Source organism: Leptonotus elevatus, chromosome 15, assembly GCF_054856555.1.
Source record: "Leptonotus elevatus isolate MCC_2025b chromosome 15, RoL_Lele_1.0, whole genome shotgun sequence".
Classification (NCBI taxonomy): Eukaryota; Metazoa; Chordata; class Actinopteri; order Syngnathiformes; family Syngnathidae; genus Leptonotus; species Leptonotus elevatus.
Window position 1 is genome coordinate 823,242 of NC_141253.1, and position 21,816 is coordinate 845,057.

The following is a 21,816-nucleotide window of genomic DNA, read 5'->3' on the forward strand; positions in this document are numbered from 1 at the left end:
TTTTGATTGCAGTTTTTATGAGTCTTTCATTTTCTGGATAGGATTGTTGAATTATTTTAGTGCTGTAATTGTGCCAGTGTGGCCGAACGCTAATTCTCACAGGGGTGAAATCCAGGTGGAGGAAGTAAAAACCCTGCCACAGGTGCGTCGACTCAACCGGCAGGTAAACAAAGCACCTGTGGCAAAAGCCGAACCGTGGCCGCGTTTGGACTTCCTCCACCTGAATTTTCTGTCCGACCACAGGTGCAAGTGGCCACTTGGATTGCGTCAATTGTGGCGACCCTGGCGGGGGTATGTGGTGCCGGAAATTGTTGGTTGATGAATGGATGGCGTGGGAAAACGGCAGCTCCGGCCAGGGGGGCGACCCTCCAGCCAAGTGTGGCCGCTTAGGGTGCATCGTTTTGGGATACGCGGTGGATGGCGTGCCCCCCCCCCCCCCCCCTGGAGGTGGACTTGGAAAAAAAGTAAATCAAGCTAACCTGGTTTAGAGATTGAAATGTAACATAACGACCAACCAACTTATGCAGCTTGTGAAAAGCCATGAAGAAATATTTTCCGAGGTTGAAGTAGGCATAAGAAGAGATGTCAACACTGTTTTTGGAAATTATTAGCTACGATTTTAAATGGACAAATTTGCTTCCGGTTCCTCGGCTGACTCCCACCAAGACGTACGTGAGAAGAGGGAGGGGGGCGTGGCTACATTGGGAACTTTGAAAGGGCATTTTGGGAGTACTGTAGGTATTTTTCTTTTCTTTTTTTACTGATTTCTCTAAAACACGTTGAGCAAATTTTAAATTGCAAGCTAATATCAATTTCCTGGTGAAAAAACACGTCTCATGAATTGTTTTCCCATTACATTTGAAGAATGATGCTTCCCACGACCCCCCCCCCCCCACTTCATCAGGTCTGATGAGGCCGGTCTGTGTCTGGCGTCCGTCCAGCGTCCTTGACCTTTTCTTTGAACCCCCCCCCCCCCCCCCCCCTGCCGCCTGTCACAGCCGGACATAATCCGCAGATCGCCTGCTTGATTTTTGTATTCTTCATCTTAATTCGAACAAATGGTCATCCGTGTTTTGAAATGATTGTTGACAATGTTCCCGACTTCCCGTGCAAGCTTTTGGGGGTCGCACGAGAGGCGACATCAAACTCGCCAAAAACTTTGAAGTCGTTGACTTGTTTCTTGTCATCAGTTTTGGCGTAGGCGAACTTGTACTCCCCGGTGTCTTTTTCCGCGAATATCCTGAAACCGAGGGAACAGACGGAGGCTCGTGCTCAGCTGCTGTCCCTTTAAGAGGACATCAAAGCCGATTAGCGCTCATCCCGCCATCAGCCTCATTTTGTTGTTTGGCGAGCCGAGCCCGCTTCGCCTTCGCCGTGTCTTCATTCCCACTCGCTCCCGCCAAAAGTCGCCCGGAATCCCGCCGACGGAGCCATGACGCGCGCCCCGGGCGGCGCGCACTCGCCGCTCCGGCGCGCGAGCGTCAGCGAGTGAAGCGCGGCGACGCGCGCGCCCGCGTCCCGTCCAGGTGCGTCCAGATGCAGAAGAGCGTGCGCTACAACGAGGGCCACGCCCTGCACCTGGCGCTGGCCGCCCGCAAGGAGGGCGCCAAGCGCGGCCTGGTCAGCAAGCGCAGCTCGGAGAACGTCCGCTGGACGGACAAGTTCTTCGCGCTCTACCAGAACCTTCTCTTCTACTTCGACAACGAGCAGAGCGCGCGGCCGTCCGGCATGTACCTGCTGGAGCGATGCACGTGCGAGCGCGCCCCCGCGCCCAAAGCGGCCTCCGTCGGCGGCGGCAGCAGCAGGGACGCCCCCGAGAAGACGCAGGTACAAAAGCGCGCGCAAACGCTGTCGAAGTCAGGGTTGGTTTCTTCGGGATTGTTGAGGGTTTGGAGCTACGGTTGAGGTTTCAGGATTGGGTCCGGGTCTCGAGGTAGGATTTCAAGACGGCACTATACGTTTTTTACAAGCTTTCAAGACAAGGTTAGGGTTGTTGGTTGAAGATTGTTGTTGTTTCAAGCTAGGCTAAGAGTTTTAAAGAAGCGTTGTGAGCCACTGTTCGGGTTTCATGACAGAGTCAGGGTCTTGAAGCAGTCTTAATCAGGGTTAGGTGAGTTTGAACCATGGTTAGGTTTTTAGTTTTTCAAGCCACTGGTTTCAAACATGGGTTCGGGTTTTGAAGACAAAATCGTGTTTCAAGCCACAGTTGCGGTTTAAAAGTTTCACAGGTTGAGCTTTTAAATAAAGTTTTTCAATGCCAGAGTAAGACTTGATGAGGGTTTCAAGTGTTGGAATTTCTTGTTGGCTTTGACTTGCTTGTTGACTGTCATGTGACCAAAGTGATGTGGAGTTGTGAGCTTAGCGCAGGGGGCGTGGCCTGTCAACATTGTCCGTGTGTGCATGTCATTGTTTTGGTTCGGCTTAAATCCATCTGGCTGCCAGGGAAGCCGCATTAGCTGCACAAGCTGCCTTGTTGGTTACGTAAGAACAACAACACACACACACACACACACACACACACAAACACGCACACACACGCACAAGCCTTTAAGCCTCCTGCTGGTCGGATGCCGGCACACGCTAGCAAGTGTCATTCACCCGCTCGCTTATGTTACATCATTACTTCACACAGTACACATACACACTTTCTACATACCTGCTGTAAAATATTGCAAATACAGGAAGTCAGGCAGAGTACAGGAAATAGACAGGAAGTCGGTGCGATTACGGATAAATCAATGTATTCAAGTTAGGCGGCCTCGGTGAGTGGCAACGTAAGATGGCCGCCGGTGGCTAAACTTCTCCCAACGGCGAGCAAGCAGCATTGTTTGGCTGCATTCGAGGAAGGCGGGAAATCGGAGTTGTCCGACTTCTTACCAGGAAGTGTGAACGGGAACGCCCCGTTTGAACTTGGACATCCGAGTTGCGAAGTCGTGAGAAAGAAAAAAAAAAAAAAGACCCAACATCACCGACCGATTTCAATCGGACGTCACTGGACAATGGTGACCCCGAAAAGCCCTGGAATGGCAAATCATAATTGAAACAATTATCAACGTATTTATCGATTATTGTGATTTGGCTTGACTGCGTTAACCAGAATGACAAACAATCGATCGCAATCAGCCATCTTTGTCGTTTACATTCTCCGCAAACATTTTCAGGTCAGAAGTGTGAGATCAATCCGCCTTCCCGCCTTCCCGCCTTCCTCGAATGCAGCATCTGACATGAGCCGACAGAAATCGTCAGAAAATCAAATCCAAATCAAAGCTGCGATGTCTGTTGATGTTTGTGCGCACAGTACTACTTCCTGGTGATGTTCGGCCATGACGGTCAGAAGCCTCTGGAGCTCCGCACGGAGGAGGAAGCCGACTGCAACGAGTGGGTGGACTGCATACAACAGGCCAGGTCAGCTGATTTCTGCTTGCCTTTTCCCCCCACCACAATTTCCTGCATCTCACAACGAGACAGTCGCGAATAGTCAATAGTTTCGGTTTCGAGACCACATGAAGTCCGGTTTTGTGATCAGGACCAAGTAAACGCTTGTGGAAGGAGATAAAAATAGAAGAGAGAGAAAAGAGCGAGACAGAAGGCCATAGTGTGATGTAAGTCCGTAAAGCACCGCCATGACCTAAATGTCAACTGCTGCGAGCGACGCACGCGCACGCACACACGGTACAAACATGTAACCGTGTTGTGTTAATGTACAATGTGTGTCAGCATTAAAGATGGGGGGGGGGGGCATTCCTCATAGGAAATGATGAGTTTGTGTGTGCCATATGCTAATTGTAGATGCTAAATGCTATATGTTAAATGATGCTATATGCTAAAGTAGATATTTGCTCATAAAAAAAAAATGCATGAGCGGACTAGACGTGATCATAAAAGCGAGACTTGACGTGATGTGGTGCCGTGTGCGCGTGTTCAGCTACTCGGACCTAATCGTGGAGCGCGAGATCCTGATGCAGAAGTACATCCACCTGGTCCAGATCATGGAGACGGAGAAGACCGCAGCCAATCAGCTCCGCACGCAACTGGAGGACCAGGACACGGAGATCGAGAGGCTAAAGGCCGAGGTACGGCCACGCCATGCTAATGCTAAAAGCCCGATGTTCGGTTCTACGCGCTCATTGTGCTCGATTCGTCTTCATACGCTTATGGTTGATGCTAATTGCTATACGGTCGAGCTAAATGCTCAATACTGGTAATGCTAATAATACTTGACGCTAAATGCTATACACTAACGCAATTTGCGAAATGCTACCGCTAATGTTAGCGCTCCAGCTAACGGGGTGTTTTGCGCGCATCTGGTGTCCAGGTGGTGCTGCTCAACCGGACCAAAGAGCGCACGCAGCCCGGCCACAACATCCTGGACGAGGAGGACCCCGACATCAAAAAGATCAAGAAGGTGAGTCGCGCCTGGTCCAAAGTCACACGCCGAGGGGAAGACGACTTGTTGAGGGACTTGACAAAGTGTCATGTCGCTTAAGGGCCATGTCATGTGACCTTTTCAGCGACTTATAAAGTATCATATGACTTCTGCAGTATCATTTGAAGTTACTTGTTGAGTGTCATGTGACTTAAGACGCTTTTTAACTTTAGTGTCATGTGACTTTTTCGGTGACCCTTAAGTGTCGTGTAACCCGTTAAATGAGACGTCACTTAACTTTATTTAGTGACTTTTTGAGTGAGAACTTGTCATGTGACTTCTTCACGTGTTCTGTGACTTTAAGTGCAGTTTGACTTGTTTTAAGTGACACGCGGCGTTTTAAGTGACCCAAAAGTGACACTTAAGAAGTTACTTAACTTGTCATGTGACTTTTTGACATGTGACTTACTGTAATCTAACTTCTTGAGTGACTTGAGTATCAGGTGACTTCTTAAGTGACAACTTTTGTCATGTGACTTCTTTAAGTGTCCCGTGTCTTGTTAAGTGTCATTTGGCGCGTTAAGCGACTTATGAGGAGACTTCTGATTCCCGTAGCGACTTGTCCCGTGTAATGTGACTTGCCCCGAGTGACTTGCCGGCGCGCGGCGCGCGGCTCGCAGGTGCAGAGCTTCATGCGCGGCTGGCTGTGCCGGAGGAAGTGGAAGCTGATCGTGCAGGACTACATCTGCTCGCCGCACGCCGAGAGCATGCGCAAGCGCAACCACGTGGTCTTCAACATGGTGGAGGCCGAGACGGAGTACGTCAACCAGCTGTCCGTCCTGGTCAACTGCTTCCTGCGCCCGCTGCGCATGGCCGCCAGCTCCAAGAAGCCGCCCGTCAGCCACCACGACGTCAGCAGCATCTTCCTCAACAGGTGCCGGCCGAGCAAATGGAAACACGAGGTGTCCAAAGGGGGTCATTTTCATATACGGTAGACTCCGCCCCCCCCCCCCCCCCCCCCCGGTGCGGAGCAGACCGCCTCCCCCATAAGTGAAATCCACAAAAAAGGAAATACAGGGTGTCCATAAAGTCTCTTTACAACTCAAACAGTTTATGACGTATTTATATGGACATCATCATTTGCACGAAGCACATCGATTTCTTGCCGTGTAATAAACACGGATTAAAATAACTCTGGTTAAGATATCTCAACTGCCTCGGTAATTATTTTCAATTATAAAGAGACTTTATGTACTGCCGACTAAGGCATGTTTTTCTAATACCGATGTCATTTCTTTTCTCTTCTTTTTTAAAGATCTTGAGACCTACTTTGAAATGGTACAGACATTCTAAAACATTTAATACATTGAGAGAGACAAAATATGAATACAGATAAGACCAAAATATTGTATTCATTTATTTTTGTTAATTGCTGAGGTTGATTGTGAGTTGAATTGAGTGGATATAACTCCTCATTATTTATTTTCATCATTGAACACCAACAAAATTAGCCTATGCTAATCGGTTAGTAATCACGCTTAGCAATAGCGTGCTAGTAATTACCGTTTAATGTAAACAAACACCATTTTGTTTCACTCCCATTATATCTACATGAGTTGAATTGAGTGGATATAACTCCTCATTATTTATTTTCATTTGTTGATAAGCATCATTGAACACCAACAAAATTAGCCTATGCTAATCGGTTAGTAATGTTGAATTATTAACATTGTTTTTCAGTTTCAATTTATATTTTAGCCGTTTTGGATTTAGTTATAGCTGTGTAGCTCAATGAATAGTATTGTCTATTGTATTCTTATCTGTCTCTCTCGCCTGAGAAGAGAAGGGCAACAAGTTTCTTTTTTATATTATCTAAAAGGGAGTATAGCCTAGTACCGGTCTCAGTCGGTCAAAGAGACAGGCTGATTTATTATTGTTTAAGTCTAATCTGATTTGTATTCCTGGGAACTTCTGCCTTTTTGTGAATGGGAGGGGAGAGGAGACTTTTCGTATTCACCCACTTTTCAATAAATAATGATGTGCGAGGGAAGGAGGGACACACAATCTGAACGGAACACGGCTTCAGTGTCTTCATTATTGTGTGATCAGAAGCTTCTGATAATTATAATACCTTTGCAAAGGGACTTCTTCACCAGAATCTCACCATTCAGTTAATTGAACACGCAAAGAGTAGAATACAAATATTGTCTACTCTAACAGTAATCACGCTTAGCATTAGCGTGCTAGTAATTACCGTTTAATGTAAACAAACACCATTTTGTTTCACTCCCATTATATCTACATGAGTTGAATTGAGTGGATATAACTCCTCATTATTTATTTTCATTTGTTGATAAGCATCATTGAACACCAACAAAATTAGCCTATGCTAATCGGTTAGTAATCACGCTTAGCATTAGCGTGCTAGTAATTACCGTTTAATGTAAACAAACACCATTTTGTTTCACTCCCATTGTATCTACATGAGTTGAACTGAGTGGATATAACTACCAATTATATCTTCTGTGCTTGAACATTACAAAACACCAAAAAAAAAGCCAATGCTAAACGGTTAACAATCGTGATTATCATTAGCACGCTAGCGATGACCATTTAAGGTCAATAAACACGAACTCCTATTTAGTTCACGCCTACATTACGTGTGTAAGAGCGTCTTAAAAGTCACTCGCAGACAACGTCCCAACAAAAGTCAGTGAGTAAACGAGTTAGCAACCCGTTAGCTACAATGAGCTCAATAACGTCGGGAAAAAAACGTCCGCGAATAAACATGGACAGCAATCCAAGTGGTTCGAGGCCGACATTTTGAGTTGAACTATTTTTAAAGTCAACTATTTTTTCCTCCAGCCCGATAGTAAACAAATCCGTTTATTTTTTTATTTTTTTTGCAACTCTTTGAATAACGTGACTGGTTAAGCATCACACGTTGTTTTCAATTCTTGCCAGGATTTTGTTTTTCTCGCGCGGCGCTCATCCGGGCCCCGATCCTTTTTTGTCTTCTCCAGCGAGACCATCATGTTCCTGCACCAGATCTTCCACCAGGGCCTGAACGCCCGCATGGCCAACTGGCCCACGCTGGTCCTCGGTGAGTCGCCGGCGCCGTCCTCCATCTTGACGGCGCGCTGACCGAGCCGCCGTCCCTTTGTGTGTGTGTGCGTCGGGCGGGCGGGCGCGCAGCGGACCTGTTCGACATCCTTCTCCCGATGCTGAACATCTACCAGGAGTTCGTGCGCAACCATCAGTACAGCCTTCAGGTTCTGGCCAACTGCAAGCAGAACCGGGACTTCGACAAGCTGCTCAAGCAGTACGAGGCCAACGCCGCGTGCGAGGGACGCATGCTGGAGACCTTCCTCACCTATCCCATGTTTCAGGTGGCGCTGCCATACTCGCACTTCATTTTCACACCCAGCCAGTCAACGTCACACATTTTCTCACGGACCGAGTTATATACTTAAAGTTAGTCAAATCCTTTTGAAAATATATTGCTGAAAATAAATGTTTGTCATAGGACAACTTTTTTTTAATATACTTTGTTAGTTTGCTTGTAGTTCGGTTGAACTGAGCTTGTTTGACAGTTACCTGGTTCATTAGCAACTCGGTTAGTTGGTTACTTAGTTAGGTGTTAGCTAGTATTGTGACAAGCTATACTCCAACTTGTTTTTTTTGGGTTAGTTTATTAGTTATTTTGTTTCTTTGGGGTTTATTAGCTCTTTAGTTATGTATATCATTTGCAGACGTAGTTAATTATGGTAGACATTTTCTGATTTGTTATGTAGGTGGGTACTGTAAGTCGTTAGGGAAGGTAGGTTGGGGAAACTCTAGTATTGTGACAAGCTATTCGTTTGTTAGTTATTTAGTTGACATCATTTCAATTTTGATTTTAGATATAGTTTGATATTGCACTAATTTTCTGGTTAGGTAGGTAGGAAAATTTGGACAACTATTGCTAGTCACAGCACTAGTTATCTAGTAAGTCGTCGTTGTTTACTTGTTTAGTTAGCCAGTTATTAAGCTAGTTAGTTGTTACAGTCACGTTTCGTTATCGAGCAGTTATTTCTCCATTTAGGAAGAGTTAGTTGGAAGGACTTGGTTGGCTAGTCAGGCGGCATTAGTCAATGTCAGTAGTAGTTATTCCTGTCATTATTATTGAGTTGCCTCGTAAAGAGTCAGACGTGATGTGAAGCGCGCGGCGTTTGTGTGCTTTCAGATTCCCCGTTACATCATCACTCTTCACGAGCTGCTCGCGCACACGCCGCACGAGCACGTGGAGAGGAACAGCTTGCACTTCGCCAAGTCCAAACTGGAAGAACTCTCAAAGTACAAACTCGACGCTGAACTTGATGCCTCGTTGCTCTTCCCCCAAAGTGACGATGTGTGTGCGTGATCAGGCTGATGCACGACGAGGTGAGCGACACGGAGAACATCCGCAAGAACCTGGCCATCGAGAGGATGATCGTGGAGGGCTGCGACATCCTGCTGGACACCAGCCAGACATTTGTCCGTCAAGGTCCGTCCGTCCCTCCGTCCGTCCGTCCGTCCGCTGGCCCCGGGCTCAAGCGCGCGCGTCCGCTCTCCCTCCCGACAGGTTCGCTCATCCAGCTGCCGTCCAGTAGCGAGCGCGGGATGCTGAGCAAAGTACGTCTGGGCTCGCTGTCGCTGCGCAAGGAAGGCGAGCGCCAGTGCTTCCTCTTCACCAAGCACTTCCTCATCTGCACCAGGACGTCCGGAGGGAAACTGCACTTGCTCAAGGTCCGCAACAGAACCCTTGCAAATGAAGGACGCGGTTAAGGGAGGGCGAACCGCCGCCTCAATGGGCTGCTGTTGAAACGAAAATAAGTACAGTTTGGGACAACTTTTAAAGGAGGAAAAAAAAGATAGGGCACAATTGTTCAGGCATAGCAACAGTATTTTTGCTGCCTTGATGGGCTGCTGACAAAATGAAAATAAGTTAGGCTTATGATCATTTTGAAATAAATAACATTAAACCAAGAAGTGACTAGCAAAATAGGGCACAATTGATCAAGATCCAACTCTTATATTGCCTAGACGGGCTGCTGTTGAACGAAGAGACGTACGTGCTGGGCACCGTTCATTAATTTTGACCGGATTTTCTGCCTCGATAGGCTGCTGTTGAAATCACGATGAGTTTGGATAAAAATAATTTTGAAATTTAAAGAAAAAAATTAAATAATTGTCGATGGAGAACACGGTTATTCAGACATGACGCCATTATTTTGCCACCTAAATAGGCTGCTGCTAAAATGAAAATAAGAACCGTTTTAAGTAAAAAAAATGTTTTTAAAGAAAGTATAGGGCACACTTATTCAGGCAAAGCAACAGGGTTTTGGGGGAGGGGGGGGGCGCCTAGACAGGCTGCTGACTAAGTGAAAATAAGTTTTGGCTTATGATCATTTTGAAAAAAATAAAATTAAACAAAGAAATGACTAGCAAAATAGGGCACAATTTATCAAGGCCCTACTAGTATGTTGCCTAGACGGGCTGCTGTTGAATCAAGAAACGTACGCAGTGCAATCATTTCATACAAAAAAATCACAATGAAATTTAATTCTAAATAGAGCGCACATTTAAATTCTTACCTAATTTTCTGCCTCGATGGGCTGCTGTTGAATCAAAATGAGTTTGGATAATGATAATTTTGAAATTTAAATAATTTTTTAAAAATAATTGTAAATAGAGAGCACGGTTATTCAGACATGACACTATTATTTTGCCGCCTAGATAGGCTGCTGCTGAAATCAAGAAATGTATGTGGTGTGCCCATTCTATATGAATTAAAAAAAAAAAGTGCAATTCATTGTAAATAGATCATTCATCTAAAATTTGGCTCTGGATCATTTTTAAGCCAACTAAAACAAAACAATAAAATTTAAAACTAGCGTACTGCCTAGGTGGGCTGCAGTTAGAAATCACGTTTAGCACAGGAACCTTTTTTGTGCTAACGTGACAACAAAGGAAGGAATTGTAAACTGATTGCAATGAAATCAGGCCCAACTCGTGTTGTCCGCCTCGATGGGCTGCCGTCATGATCGGCGACGAAGCGTTTTTTGTGTTTCAGCAAGGAGGCACGTTGTCGCTGATGGAATGCACGCTGATCGAGGAAGTGGACGCCGGCGACGAGGACTGTGAGCACAACGCGAGCGCCTCATTTTGAACCCGATGGTTCGGAAAGCGTCGGGCCTGACGCGGCCGCCGTCTGTTTTGCAGACAACGCGGCGGGTCAAGGCTTCAGCCACTTGGAGTTCAAGATGGTGGTGGAGCCTCCTGACGCTCAGACCTTTTCGGTGGTTCTGCTGGCCCCGTCCAGCCAGGAGAAGGCGGCCTGGACCAGCGACATCAGCCAGGTGCGACAAAAGCGCCGGCAAATTGCATCTCACGCAGGGTTAATATCGTTTTGGAATTTTCATTTGACTTAGTTTTTATTTTGTTGAAAGTTCTGTTTTTTAATTTAAGTTAGTTTTCAGGGTGGTTCTGTTTGTTTTAGTTTTAGGTATCTAAAAAAAAAAAAAAGCTTAGTTTTAATTAGTATCAGTATTATTATTATTATTTTTTAAATGTATATTACTGCAGAGGTGGCATATTCAGGTCCAGAGAGTAAAAACCCTGCCACAGTTTGGCTTTAGCCTCCTGTGCTAGCTAGCTAGCTCTCTAGCAGGTAGACGAGCACCAGGAGCTAGCTAGTGTTAGAGTGGACAATATTAAGTATTGTACTCTTTGCGTGTTCAATTAACTGAATGGTGAGATCCTGGTGAAGAAGTCCCTTTGCAAAGGTAAATAATTATCAGAAGCTTCTGATGAAAAAAGGCTGACGACACTGAAGCCGTGTTCCATCAGGTTGTGTGTCCGGCTCTCCGTCACATCCTCATTTATTCAAAAGTGGGTGAATAGAAAAGTCTCCACCCATCAGCCCACAGCACACTTGGTTACAACTCAGTGAATACAAGAGAATCTGTTCCCATGGGTATAAATCAGATTAGAGAAAAACAATAATAATAAGCCTGTGACTCCCTTCCGACCGGTAGAGACCGGCCCCAGACAAAAACTCCCTTTTAGATAGCAAATGGAATAAACCCGTTGCCCTTTCTCTCATGAAAGTAACACAGATAAAAATACAATTCTATTCATTGAGCCATACTGCTATAACTAAATCCAAAACGGCTAAAATATAAATTGAAACTGAAAAACAATGTTAATAACTCATCACTAGCTAGCACAGGAGGCTAAAGCCAAACTGTGGCAGGGTTTTTACTCACTAGCTGCAACTTATACACGGACATTCAAGATAAACTGAGCGAGGAGTTGCAGACTTAAGTCCGGGATTGCTAACGATACGAATCAATGACCTTCATAATCATGGCTTCTGCCCGTCATTGTTGCAAATGATATGATGTGATCGCTGTAATAAAACAAAACAAACATAAAATGTAGTTTCAGTTAGTTTTTTATTTTTATTTTTTTAAAGCATTTTTGTTTTTATTTTGTTAACAAAATAGTTGTTACGTTTTCACGCCGTTTGCTTGCGTCTTAGTGCATCGACAACATCCGCTGCAACGGGCTGATGACCAGCGTCTTTGAGGAGAACTCCAAAGTGTCCGTGCCGCACATGATCAAGTGAGCTGGCGGCGGTGGCCTGACAGTCGCTTTGAAAATCACTTGACTGGATTGGCGGCGCCCCCCGCAGGTCAGACGCGCGCCTGCACAAGGACGACGTGGACATCTGCTTCAGCAAGACGCTCAACTCGTGCAAAGTGCCGCAGATCCGCTACGCCAGCGTGGAGCGCCTCCTGGAGCGCCTGACCGACCTGCGCTTCCTCTCCATCGACTTCCTCAACACCTTCCTGCACACCTACCGCATCTTCACCACCGCCGCCGTCGTCATGCGCAAGCTGGCGCACGTCTACCGACAGCCCTTCACCTCCATCCCCGTCAGGTAGGCTCAAAGGCGCCGCTGCTCGCTTCGCCGCCATCAAAGGTGCCCCGCTTACATGGATAGCTATCGGGAATGACAGCAAATCGACATCAAAGACACGGCCATGGTGGGGGGTTTTTTCCCCATTGATAGTAACCATAAAAAAATGAACATCTTATTTACATTGGCAGCCATCATTTAACACATCAAAGACATGCCCATAATATCAAAGACACGTCCAAAGTGATATTTTTTATAAAGAAACATCCGCGGAGATTTTTAAATGCATCAAAGACACATTTGTGTTGACATGCCCATATCAAAGATACATCCATGGTGATTATTTTTTTCATTAATAGTTGCAAAAAAAATAAACCTCTTATTTACATTGGCAGCCATCATTTAACACATCAAAGACATGCCCGAAATATCAAAGACATGTTTATGGTGATTATTATTATTTTATTATTTTTTCCATTTTAAAAAGCAAAGAATTGTCCATGGAGATTTTTATTAGACTTTTTCTTTTTTATTTAAATTGAAAGCCATCAGTTAACCTACCAATGACATGTCCATCATGACTAAGACTGTGTCTTTGATTTGTCAAATTCCCTACAAACATCGTCTTTAAAACACAGATATGGATGGAAATTAATTCCATGATGAATTGTCTTTTTGACATGTTTTTAATCAACCTTAAATATGTCTTGGCTGCTACCTTTTCCAATGATTCTTTGTTCTTTGATTTGTCGAATAACAATATATTGAAATGCAAAAAAAATCACATCAAGGCATGTTTTTGACGTGTTAAATGGTGGATGCTAATTTAAAAAACTCACACCTTGTCTTTGATATCGTGAAAAGTTTTTTTGGTGTGTCAATGATATTTAAAAAAAAACAATCTGACATGTCTTTGAGATGTAAATGTCTGCTATGTGTCTTTGAATTTGACCTTGAAATTCAAAATCTCCCCCACAATCACCATGATCGAGTCTTTGATGTGACAAGTTGTCTGCCAATGAAATAATTTCCCCACGCCTTTTTCACATCATCCAAAACATTTGGTGGGTTTCCAGTTCCAAATCTGTCACGTCAAAGCCCCTTTAGTTCCGAATGGGTCCGCATCTTCATCGTCTCCATCCTCCTCATCTTCATCATTTCACCTTCATCATCCTCATGTTGTGTGTCAGGATCGAGCAGCACTCATGCGACCGTCTGTCCATCATGTCTCTGTGTCCCGACTACACCCTGAAGATCACCCAGCTGGCTCTGGATCAGTCCAAGTAAACAAGCATCAAAGACCCCCATAGTCTTGTCAGTCACTCCATTCCCCGCCCTGCCCTGTCCTGCCATGGTGACAGTCGGTCTTGCGTCCTTCAGGTCTCTGGAGCTGTTCTTCGCCACCAACCAGGGCTCGTGGGGCTTGGACCCCCTGAACAACAAATCCCCGCGCCTGTGCCGCAAGTTCTCGTCCCCGCCGCCTTTGTCCCTCCCGTCTCGAACGTCCTCGCCCGTCCATAGCCGCAAATTGTCGCTGAGCTCGCCCGCGGGACCCAAACTTCTGGACCTTTCCTCCACGCCGTCCTCCTCGGCTGCCAGCTCCCCCACCTCGTCGCACGGGCCCGGCCTCTTTGGCCCGTCGCCGTCGCCGCCCCACGCAGCCGCCAGCCCCTGCAGGACGCTCTTCGGCTTCTCGTCGTCGCCGCCGCCCACCGTCACAAAGGCCCCGCTGGATCTCAGTCGAGGTCCCAGCTCGCCCGAGCTCAGCCCGGGCGGCGAAGACGTCGTCAGCGGCGAGCTGCCTCGCATCGACGCCTTCTGCGGGAAACTGAGGAGAAGCATCCGCAGAGGTGAGTCAGGAAAAAAAAAAAATCACCGTGGATGTGTCATTGATGTCATTGAATGTGTGTTGTATGGTGGATACAGTGGGGGAATCAGCCCTTATGTGTCTTTGATGTATCAAAGTTTACAACGGTGTGTCTTTGACATCATTGACAATGTCTTTGATGTAAAATGTATCCATCATTTAATAAATACGTTAAAAAAATGTCTGACTTCAAAGGCAATTCAAATTAAATGTTTTTATTTCTGTCCACTGCGTAACATATCAAAGATGCAGATGTCTGTGGTGAATATTTACACATTGACACTTTGATGGGGATTTTTTTCCTCCCAGTGACTTACACTAATTCAATAAATCAAAGACGTGTCCATGGGGAGTTTTATTCGTCAGTATTAAATACTTTTAAAACATCAAACAAATTCATGTGGGGGTAAAAGTCACTATTGAAGTGTCTTTGATGTACTGAAATTCAACGCAGATGTGTCTTTGATGTGTCGAACGATGGATAACCATGGGGGAATCACCATGGACATTTATCATATGTTAAATGATGGTTGCCAATTTTTGAAATGCCAGCGTGTCTTTGATGTGATATATGACATATATTTGATATGGACATGTGTTTTATAGGTTTAAATGGTGGATACGATGGAAAAATACACACTGGATGCCAGCAAAATGATACTGAGGATGATGTGTCTTTGATGTGTGGGAAAACACCACAGATGTGTCTTTGATATCATGGACGCGTCTTTCATTTCTCAAATGCACCAAGGACAAGTCTGTGTTGTGCTCAATTCTGGATACGCGTGAAAGCAAAACTCACCGTGTCTTTGATACCACAGACCCATCCTATCTGGTGTGCCATATCGAGCAGTCGTGCGGCGTTCAACTGTGTGTGTCATCGCCATGGTTACGTGTGTGACTCCTCCCCCTCCTTCTCCCTCCGCCGCCAGCCGTGCTGGAGTCGGTGTCTCTGGACAAATTTATTCCGGAATCTCCCGCCAGCGCAAGCAGCAACGAGTCCGGCGACGTGTCGCCGTGTCGCTCGCCGTCCACGCCGCGACACCTGCGCTACCGCCCGGCAGGAGGTATCACGCCAAGCAGGCGCACGTCACCTTATTGGTCAAGATGGCGTTGCTGTACCGTACGCCGTTCATTTCGGCCTTCGTGTCTTGCCAGCGTCTTCGGCCGAGAACTCTCGCTGCGCCGTGTCGCCCGCGTCGGCCTTCGCCATCGCCACCGCCGCCGCCGGACATGGCCAGGGTGAGTGCGCGGACGGCCATTTTGTAGCGCAAATGCTAAATATGCATGTGAGGTGCGGGTATTATTTCTGTCCACTTGGGGTGACATTCCACATTGTAGTGTCTGCGACTTTGAATGTTTTTGGCTTAAAAAGGAGGAGCCTGTTGGGTGAGTGATATGGGAGTCGAAGAATAAAATCTGCTGAAAGTAATCAAAATGTGGGGGAAAGTTGCTTAACGTAGCACCAAAAGCGCTAACTGCTTCCTGTTGCAGCGTTGGGCAGCTCGGAGAAGTTGTGCGACAAAGAGTTCATCATCCGCAGAGCCGCCACCAACCGAGTTCTCAACGTGCTGCGACATTGGGTCTCCAAACACTCGCAGGTCAGCCCAACACGCCGTCACAATCCGTCACACACATTTTGGGGCTCAAAACGCTCACCAATTTTAGTCTCCAAAAACTTTTTTTTACCGTCCTTCTCAAAGTTCCTCAGATACTCGGATACCCCATATTGACAACATGAAAACGAATTAGAATTTTTTTTTAATAAAAAAAAAAATCAAGGATTGATGGTTTTGTTTTTATTTATTTTTAATTTTAATTTAACCTTTATTTAACCACATACAAATGTTTGAGAACTAATTCTCATTTACAAACATGACCTAGTGGAAAGTCTTACCTCAGGGACTGAATTTTCATATATTCATATATATATATTCATGTTCATATATATAAAAAGTAAATTACATAAGCATATTGCATTTACTTGAAAATAAAAATCTACTTTTTGGGAGTTTTGTTTTTTGTGTAGCAGTCATTTTTATTAGTTTATTTGAACTTTTTTTCCTGTCATAAAAAAAAACCTAATTTATTAGGATTTTTTTTTATTACACAATTTCATTCACAAAAAAATAAAAAACGTTTTCAGTGTTTTGTATATCGTGTAATTTTTATGGTTTTATTGAATTGTTTTTTTCTGTTTTCTGAATATTTCTTTCTGTTCATTTTCATAAAAAAACACAGGGAAAAAATATTTTAAAAAACAAAGTATGAAAAAACTAAACAGAAAAAAATACTAAAACCCCCAAAAATTTTAACAAACCTAAAAAAAACAACCCCCCCCAATAAATTACTTAGAAAAACCTGAGATTTTTTTCCCCCCAAGTAAACACTTCTGTAAGAAAACACATGGGGATGCATTCAATTTCCAAATGGAAAAAATAAATCCTAAAATTGTATATAAAACACCCCGTTGCGACATGAACATGTTTTTATTCCCAGAGCTGTTATATTAAAAAAAAAAAAGTCAATAAAAGCCTCACATGAGCATCAAGTTGAAGCGTTCTTTGTTTAGTTTTGCTTCCCTCGCACTCGTCAGGACTTTGAGAGCAACGGCGAGCTGAAGGTGGGCGTGGTCAGCCTGCTGGAGGAAGTGCTGCGGGATCCCGACCTTCTGCCTCAGGAGAGGAAAGCCACCGGCAACATCCTCAGGTCAGATGGCCGCAAAGTCGCCCGTTCGCTCGTCTCGCTGTGGTGACGCCAATCCAACTTTGCCGTCTTCAGTGCGCTTTGTCAAGAAGAGCAAGACGATGCTCAGCTCAAGATCGAGGACATTCTGCAAATGGTACCAAATGGAGCAATGAACACGTTTTGAACACATCATCACTGAAATTATTATTTTTATTTTTTCAATGACAAAACAGAAAAGTTGCCCACTTCTTCACTTCATTGCGGTAAGAAAGAATCTTCGTGTGGCGCCATTGATGCTCGTCAGCGCGGTCATCATTATTTCGTGTGTTAGGCGGAGAGTCCAAAGGCGGAGTGTTTGGAGTCTTTGTCTGCGATGGAGCTGGCCGAGCAGATCACCTTGCTGGACCACATCGTCTTCAGGAGCATTCCTTACGAGTCAGTACAATTGAGTTGTTCATTGTTTACAAATAACATCAATGAAATCATTTGAATTGTGGCTCTTTAGCCTTTATTTTGAAAAATGCAGAAGTTGAAAATGTTGACAAGCAACTTCCTGTTATTGGGTTTGTCGCCTCCTGATGGTCATTTGGGATAATGCAGGTTCCAGGAAACGTGTCCACTCCGAATGTAGAAGACCAGAACCAAGAAAAATAAGAATACATAAAACGGTGATATTATATTACATGGATTTGGATAAAGTTTATATTTTTAAAATAAAAAGTCATTTTCTGAGTGTCTGAATGTTTTATTAAAAAAATTATAATATAACAATGTATATATTTTTGTCCAGTCTTATTTTAGTCAAGATTTTTTTTTTTAAATGAGAATGATGTAATATTACAAAGTTGTTGTTTTTTTCCCCATCAAGAAATCTTATTGAAGAAAAAGCTGTTAAAGGATCAAATACAATAAAAAGAAGATATTTATCTTTGCGAAAATGCACCGATTGTAAATTCTGAAAATGTGAATTGATATATCAGAATAGTGCAGTGTGTTGTCTGCATATGGTTGATTGATTGATTGATTGCGTTTCAGGGAGTTCCTTGGCCAAGGCTGGATGAAGGTGGACAAGACGGAGAAGACTCCTTACATCATGAAAACCAGCCAGCACTTTAACAACGTGAGTTGACGTCTTTGATGCGCTTTGGAACATTGAAGCAGGAAAAGCAGATGACATCATCGTTGAAAATCAAGTCTTCTGTCGTTGTTGTTGTCGTTGTCGTCGTTGCCGTGACGCTCAGATGAGCAACCTGGTGGCGTCGCAGATCATGACGCACGGCGACGCGGGCTCCCGGGCGGGCGCCATCGAGAAGTGGCTGGCGGTGGCCGACATCTGCCGCTGCCTCAACAACTACAACGGCGTCCTGGAGATCACCTCGGCGCTCAACCGCAGCGCCGTCTATCGCCTCAAGAAGACCTGGGCCAAAGTCTGCAAGCAGGTGCTGACGCGCGCGCGCACGCACGCACGCGCGTTCACAATGTTAGGAACAGCTCTCAGTGCCGCTGGCAAACGTCTTACATCGGCAAAAAAATTTTTTCTATGTTTTGCCCTAAAATTGCTTCACAACTCCAAACATTAAGTTTGTAGGATTTATTTATTATAAGTCACATTTTATTTATTTATTTATTTAGTAATAATAATAATAATATAAATTGTCATATTTATAATATATTAATTTACAACAATTTTTCAAAAAAAAGTTTTAGACTAATGTTTTTTTTCTTAAAATTAAAATATATTTATTCATTTTGTATTAATTGAATTTTTTTCAATCTTTTTTGTTCAAAGATTTTGCTGTATTTTTCAAGAGTTAAGTTGTAAATATTTTACACAAAAACAAATCTTACTGAAGAAAATTAAAAAAAAATCCCGACAGTCCTAATCTTACATAAATAAAATAGCATTTTCTTACGCAAAAAGCTGAATTGTTTTTTGTTTTCAGTATAAAAAGTCAGAATAAAGAAAAAAAATCTCTCCTTAAATAATTTATTAATTAATTATTAACATGACAATGAGTAACATTAAAAAATATATATATACATACATTTAACATTTAGTTAGCAAATGATGAAAACAAAATTAGAATAAATGATTTATAAAAAAATTATTTCAAAATATAAAACAAATAACATGTAAATATTTAACAAATTATTTAATATGCACCTTTTTTTTTTACCCTGATCGATAAATGTGATGGCTGTTTTAAAAATCAAATGTATCTTGTCGTCACAAACGTTTTGCCCTCCGTCCTCCGCAGCAAACTCATCTGACCTTCGTGTGTGTGCGTGCGCGCGCGCGCGTGTGTGTGTGTGTTGCAGACGAAGTCGCTGATGGACCGTCTGCAGAGGACGATCTCATCCGAAGGACGCTTCAAGAACCTCCGAGAGACGCTGAAAAAGTAAATGTCGCCACATTGGCGTGTCGCTCTACGACACCTTTGTGACGTGCGTGCGTGCGCGCGCGTGTGTGTGTTTGAAGCTGCAACCCGCCGTGCGTGCCCTACCTGGGCATGTACCTGACCGACCTGGCATTCATCGAGGAGGGGACGCCCAACTTCACTGAGGAAGGTCTGGTCAACTTCTCCAAGATGAGGATGGTAAGAAAAAGGATGAATCCAGAAATGTACCGAGTGCTGCCCCTACAGGTCAAAGTTGGAATTGTATGATATTTTTTTGTGGCCTTCTCGGTGGCTCGTTTATTGATGACATCAAGTCCAAAAATAATATTGCTATGAAGAAACACAAAATACGTTGAAGCGCACACTCAGCGAGGCTGCGCCGATGTTGTTCATTTGGCTGGAGGTCATCGCATCACATTTACAGAATGTTAGCATTAGCATGTCATTGCTAAGATAATAGTTTTGGCAATATGCACATAACATGGGCATAATTAGCATTATTCCATCCATCCATTTTCTGTACCGCTTGTCCTCACAAGGGTCGCTGGGGTTGCTGGAGCCTATCCCAGCTGGCTTCGGGCAGTAGGCGGGGTACACCCTGAACTGGTTGCCAGCCAATCGCAGGGCACACAGAGACGAACAACCATACTCACAATCACACCTATGGACAATTTGGAGTGTCCAATTCACCTGCCATGCATGTTTTTGGAATTTTTTGACAATTCGCATTATTGATAAATATGAAATATGAAATACACCAGTGGTATTCCTGCAGGTAACCTTTAGCTAGCATGAAAAGCTAACGCAGCCGTCGGTCCACTGTACATTTTCACGGTCACAAAGAGCGACAGTCAATTTTGCGGCAGTGCGAACAAAAGCAGAAAGGAAGTGGAGACTTTTCCAAACACAAGCAAGACTTGACACGCAGCGGCTCTGTACAAAACGTTTTTGGACAACGGTGGTCTTTTCGGTTGCGTCGGTGTCCACTTGTTCTTCCTGCCCGTCGAAGTGAGTTCTCGTCAGGTTCTTCTGTCTCCCCGTCAGATCTGTCACATCATCCGAGAGATCCGGCAGTTTCAGCAAACTCCTTACAGGATCGAGCACCAGGCCAAGGTTGCTTCATGTTTGTTTGTTTTCGCTCCTCTGATTTGCAGTCATCTGTTTGATTGACAGCCATTTTGTGGTCCCGCCCCCTTGCAGGTGACTCACTTCTTGCTGGACAAGACGCAAGTGATGGATGAAGACGCGCTGTACGAGCTCTCGCTAAAGCTTGAGCCGCGGGTGCCGCCGGGCTAAGCTAACGCTAAGCGGCTCGGCCCCCTGCCTTGTCCTATGCTAGCTAGCCTGTTAGCACTAGCAGAAGCCAGGCTAATCCCTGCTAACTTGGATCAGGCGAGGCTTTGGTGTCTCGTTGCCGAGCAACCGGCGACACGGTTCTCCACCCGTCAAAGCAAAACAACAACAACAAAAAGTGGTTCTTTTTGTGTGTGAAAGGACCAAGCCAGCTCGACTCAGGTGACATCATTAGACGTTTGTTTGAGTAAAATATTGGGTGTGATGTAACTTCCTGTGTCCAGTGGACGCACACTGGATCATACTGTGACCTCACTTCCTGTACCAATTGGATCCATTTGATCACATTGTGGCATCACTTCCTGTATGCAACGGATCCACTTGATCGGACTGTGTCATCACTTCCTGTATGCAGTGGATCCACTCGATCACGCTATGACATCACTTCCTGTATCAATTGGATCTACTCGATCACATCACCACCTGTGATTGTTCTGTAGAACCACCTCGTTCGACAATTAATCCACTGGAATGTGCTCTGATGTCATTTCCTGTAGGATCTGCCAGATCGCAGTTGTGATATCATCGTCTGTATGCGGCGATTGTCACATTACTTTCCTACAGAGTGGATTCACTGGATGTGAATCTGATGTCACTTCCTGTTTTCAGTGGATCCACTGGATCACGCTATGAAGTCACTCTCTTGTCAACGTGGCCGCACTGTGAAATCACTTCCTGTATGGAGTGTTCCTTTTGTCACTTCACTTCCTGTATGAAGTGATCATACCGTGACATCACTTCCTGTGCGCAGATGCAACACTCACACAAGTGTGTGTGTGTTATTTGTTAGCGACGAGCCTCGTTAGCCTCTGTTTTGTACACTGGGTAAAAGTTTGCTCTTTAAAAAAAAAAAAAGAGAGACTTGACCTAAAATGTTGTTTTTTTGTTTTGTTTTTTACATCAGACAACAAGCATGCGCGATGCTCCATCCTTATTATTATTATTATTATTGTTAACATTGTAATTTAATGTTAGCCCCGTGCTATATTTAGCTTTCCCTTTTGGTGTGTCTTAGCTGAGGATGAACACTTTTGCACGATGTTGTCATTTGATATTTCTGTAGTTTGACTGAAAACTTATTTATTGATGATACTTTTGTTATTTATTTAGGTTTGATTTCATATTAGCACGTCATTTGTCTTTGTACTGTTTGTTGTTTTCCCCCCATTAAAAGTAAAGGTGGTAAAGATGTGACGTG

At 44.4% G+C, this 21,816-nt stretch overlaps 1 protein-coding gene across 3 annotated transcripts; it reads left to right on the forward strand.

Moving 5' to 3' along the window:
* The first annotated feature begins 1,335 nt into the window (after positions 1-1,335).
* Positions 1,336-21,802, forward strand: rasgrf2a (Ras protein-specific guanine nucleotide-releasing factor 2a). 3 transcript variants are annotated; one of them, XM_086097673.1, is made up of 29 exons: positions 1,336-1,827; positions 3,299-3,405; positions 3,926-4,073; positions 4,316-4,405; positions 5,047-5,300; positions 7,390-7,469; positions 7,562-7,755; positions 8,592-8,701; positions 8,773-8,891; positions 8,970-9,133; positions 10,461-10,527; positions 10,610-10,746; positions 11,931-12,013; positions 12,084-12,332; positions 13,502-13,594; positions 13,692-14,161; positions 15,111-15,245; positions 15,337-15,420; positions 15,673-15,779; positions 16,775-16,887; positions 16,960-17,020; positions 17,100-17,129; positions 17,198-17,301; positions 17,902-17,986; positions 18,108-18,305; positions 19,186-19,265; positions 19,346-19,463; positions 20,310-20,378; positions 20,466-21,802. In XM_086097673.1, exons 1-29 carry the CDS (start codon positions 1,537-1,539, stop codon positions 20,559-20,561), a joined length of 3,936 nt encoding a protein of 1,311 aa, XP_085953799.1. In that variant the 5' UTR covers positions 1,336-1,536; the 3' UTR covers positions 20,562-21,802. The 3 variants fall into 3 exon arrangements, with proteins under 3 accessions (XP_085953799.1, XP_085953801.1, XP_085953800.1); XM_086097675.1 differs by lacking the exon at positions 13,502-13,594; XM_086097674.1 differs by lacking the exons at positions 19,186-19,265; positions 19,346-19,463; positions 20,310-20,378; positions 20,466-21,802 and having other exon boundaries at positions 18,061-18,206.
* The last annotated feature ends 14 nt before the right edge of the window (positions 21,803-21,816 follow it).

Bases quoted from the DNA above. Each gene is read 5' to 3' on its own strand.
- rasgrf2a (XM_086097673.1), top strand. From the start codon at position 1,537: ATGCAGAAGAGCGTGCGCTACAACGAGGGCCACGCCCTGCACCTGGCG. The intron at 8,892-8,969 runs GTCCGTCCGTCC...CCCTCCCGACAG, and splicing joins CCAGACATTTGTCCGTCAAG to GTTCGCTCATCCAGCTGCCG. The intron at 17,130-17,197 runs GTAAGAAAGAAT...TTCGTGTGTTAG, and splicing joins CACTTCTTCACTTCATTGCG to GCGGAGAGTCCAAAGGCGGA.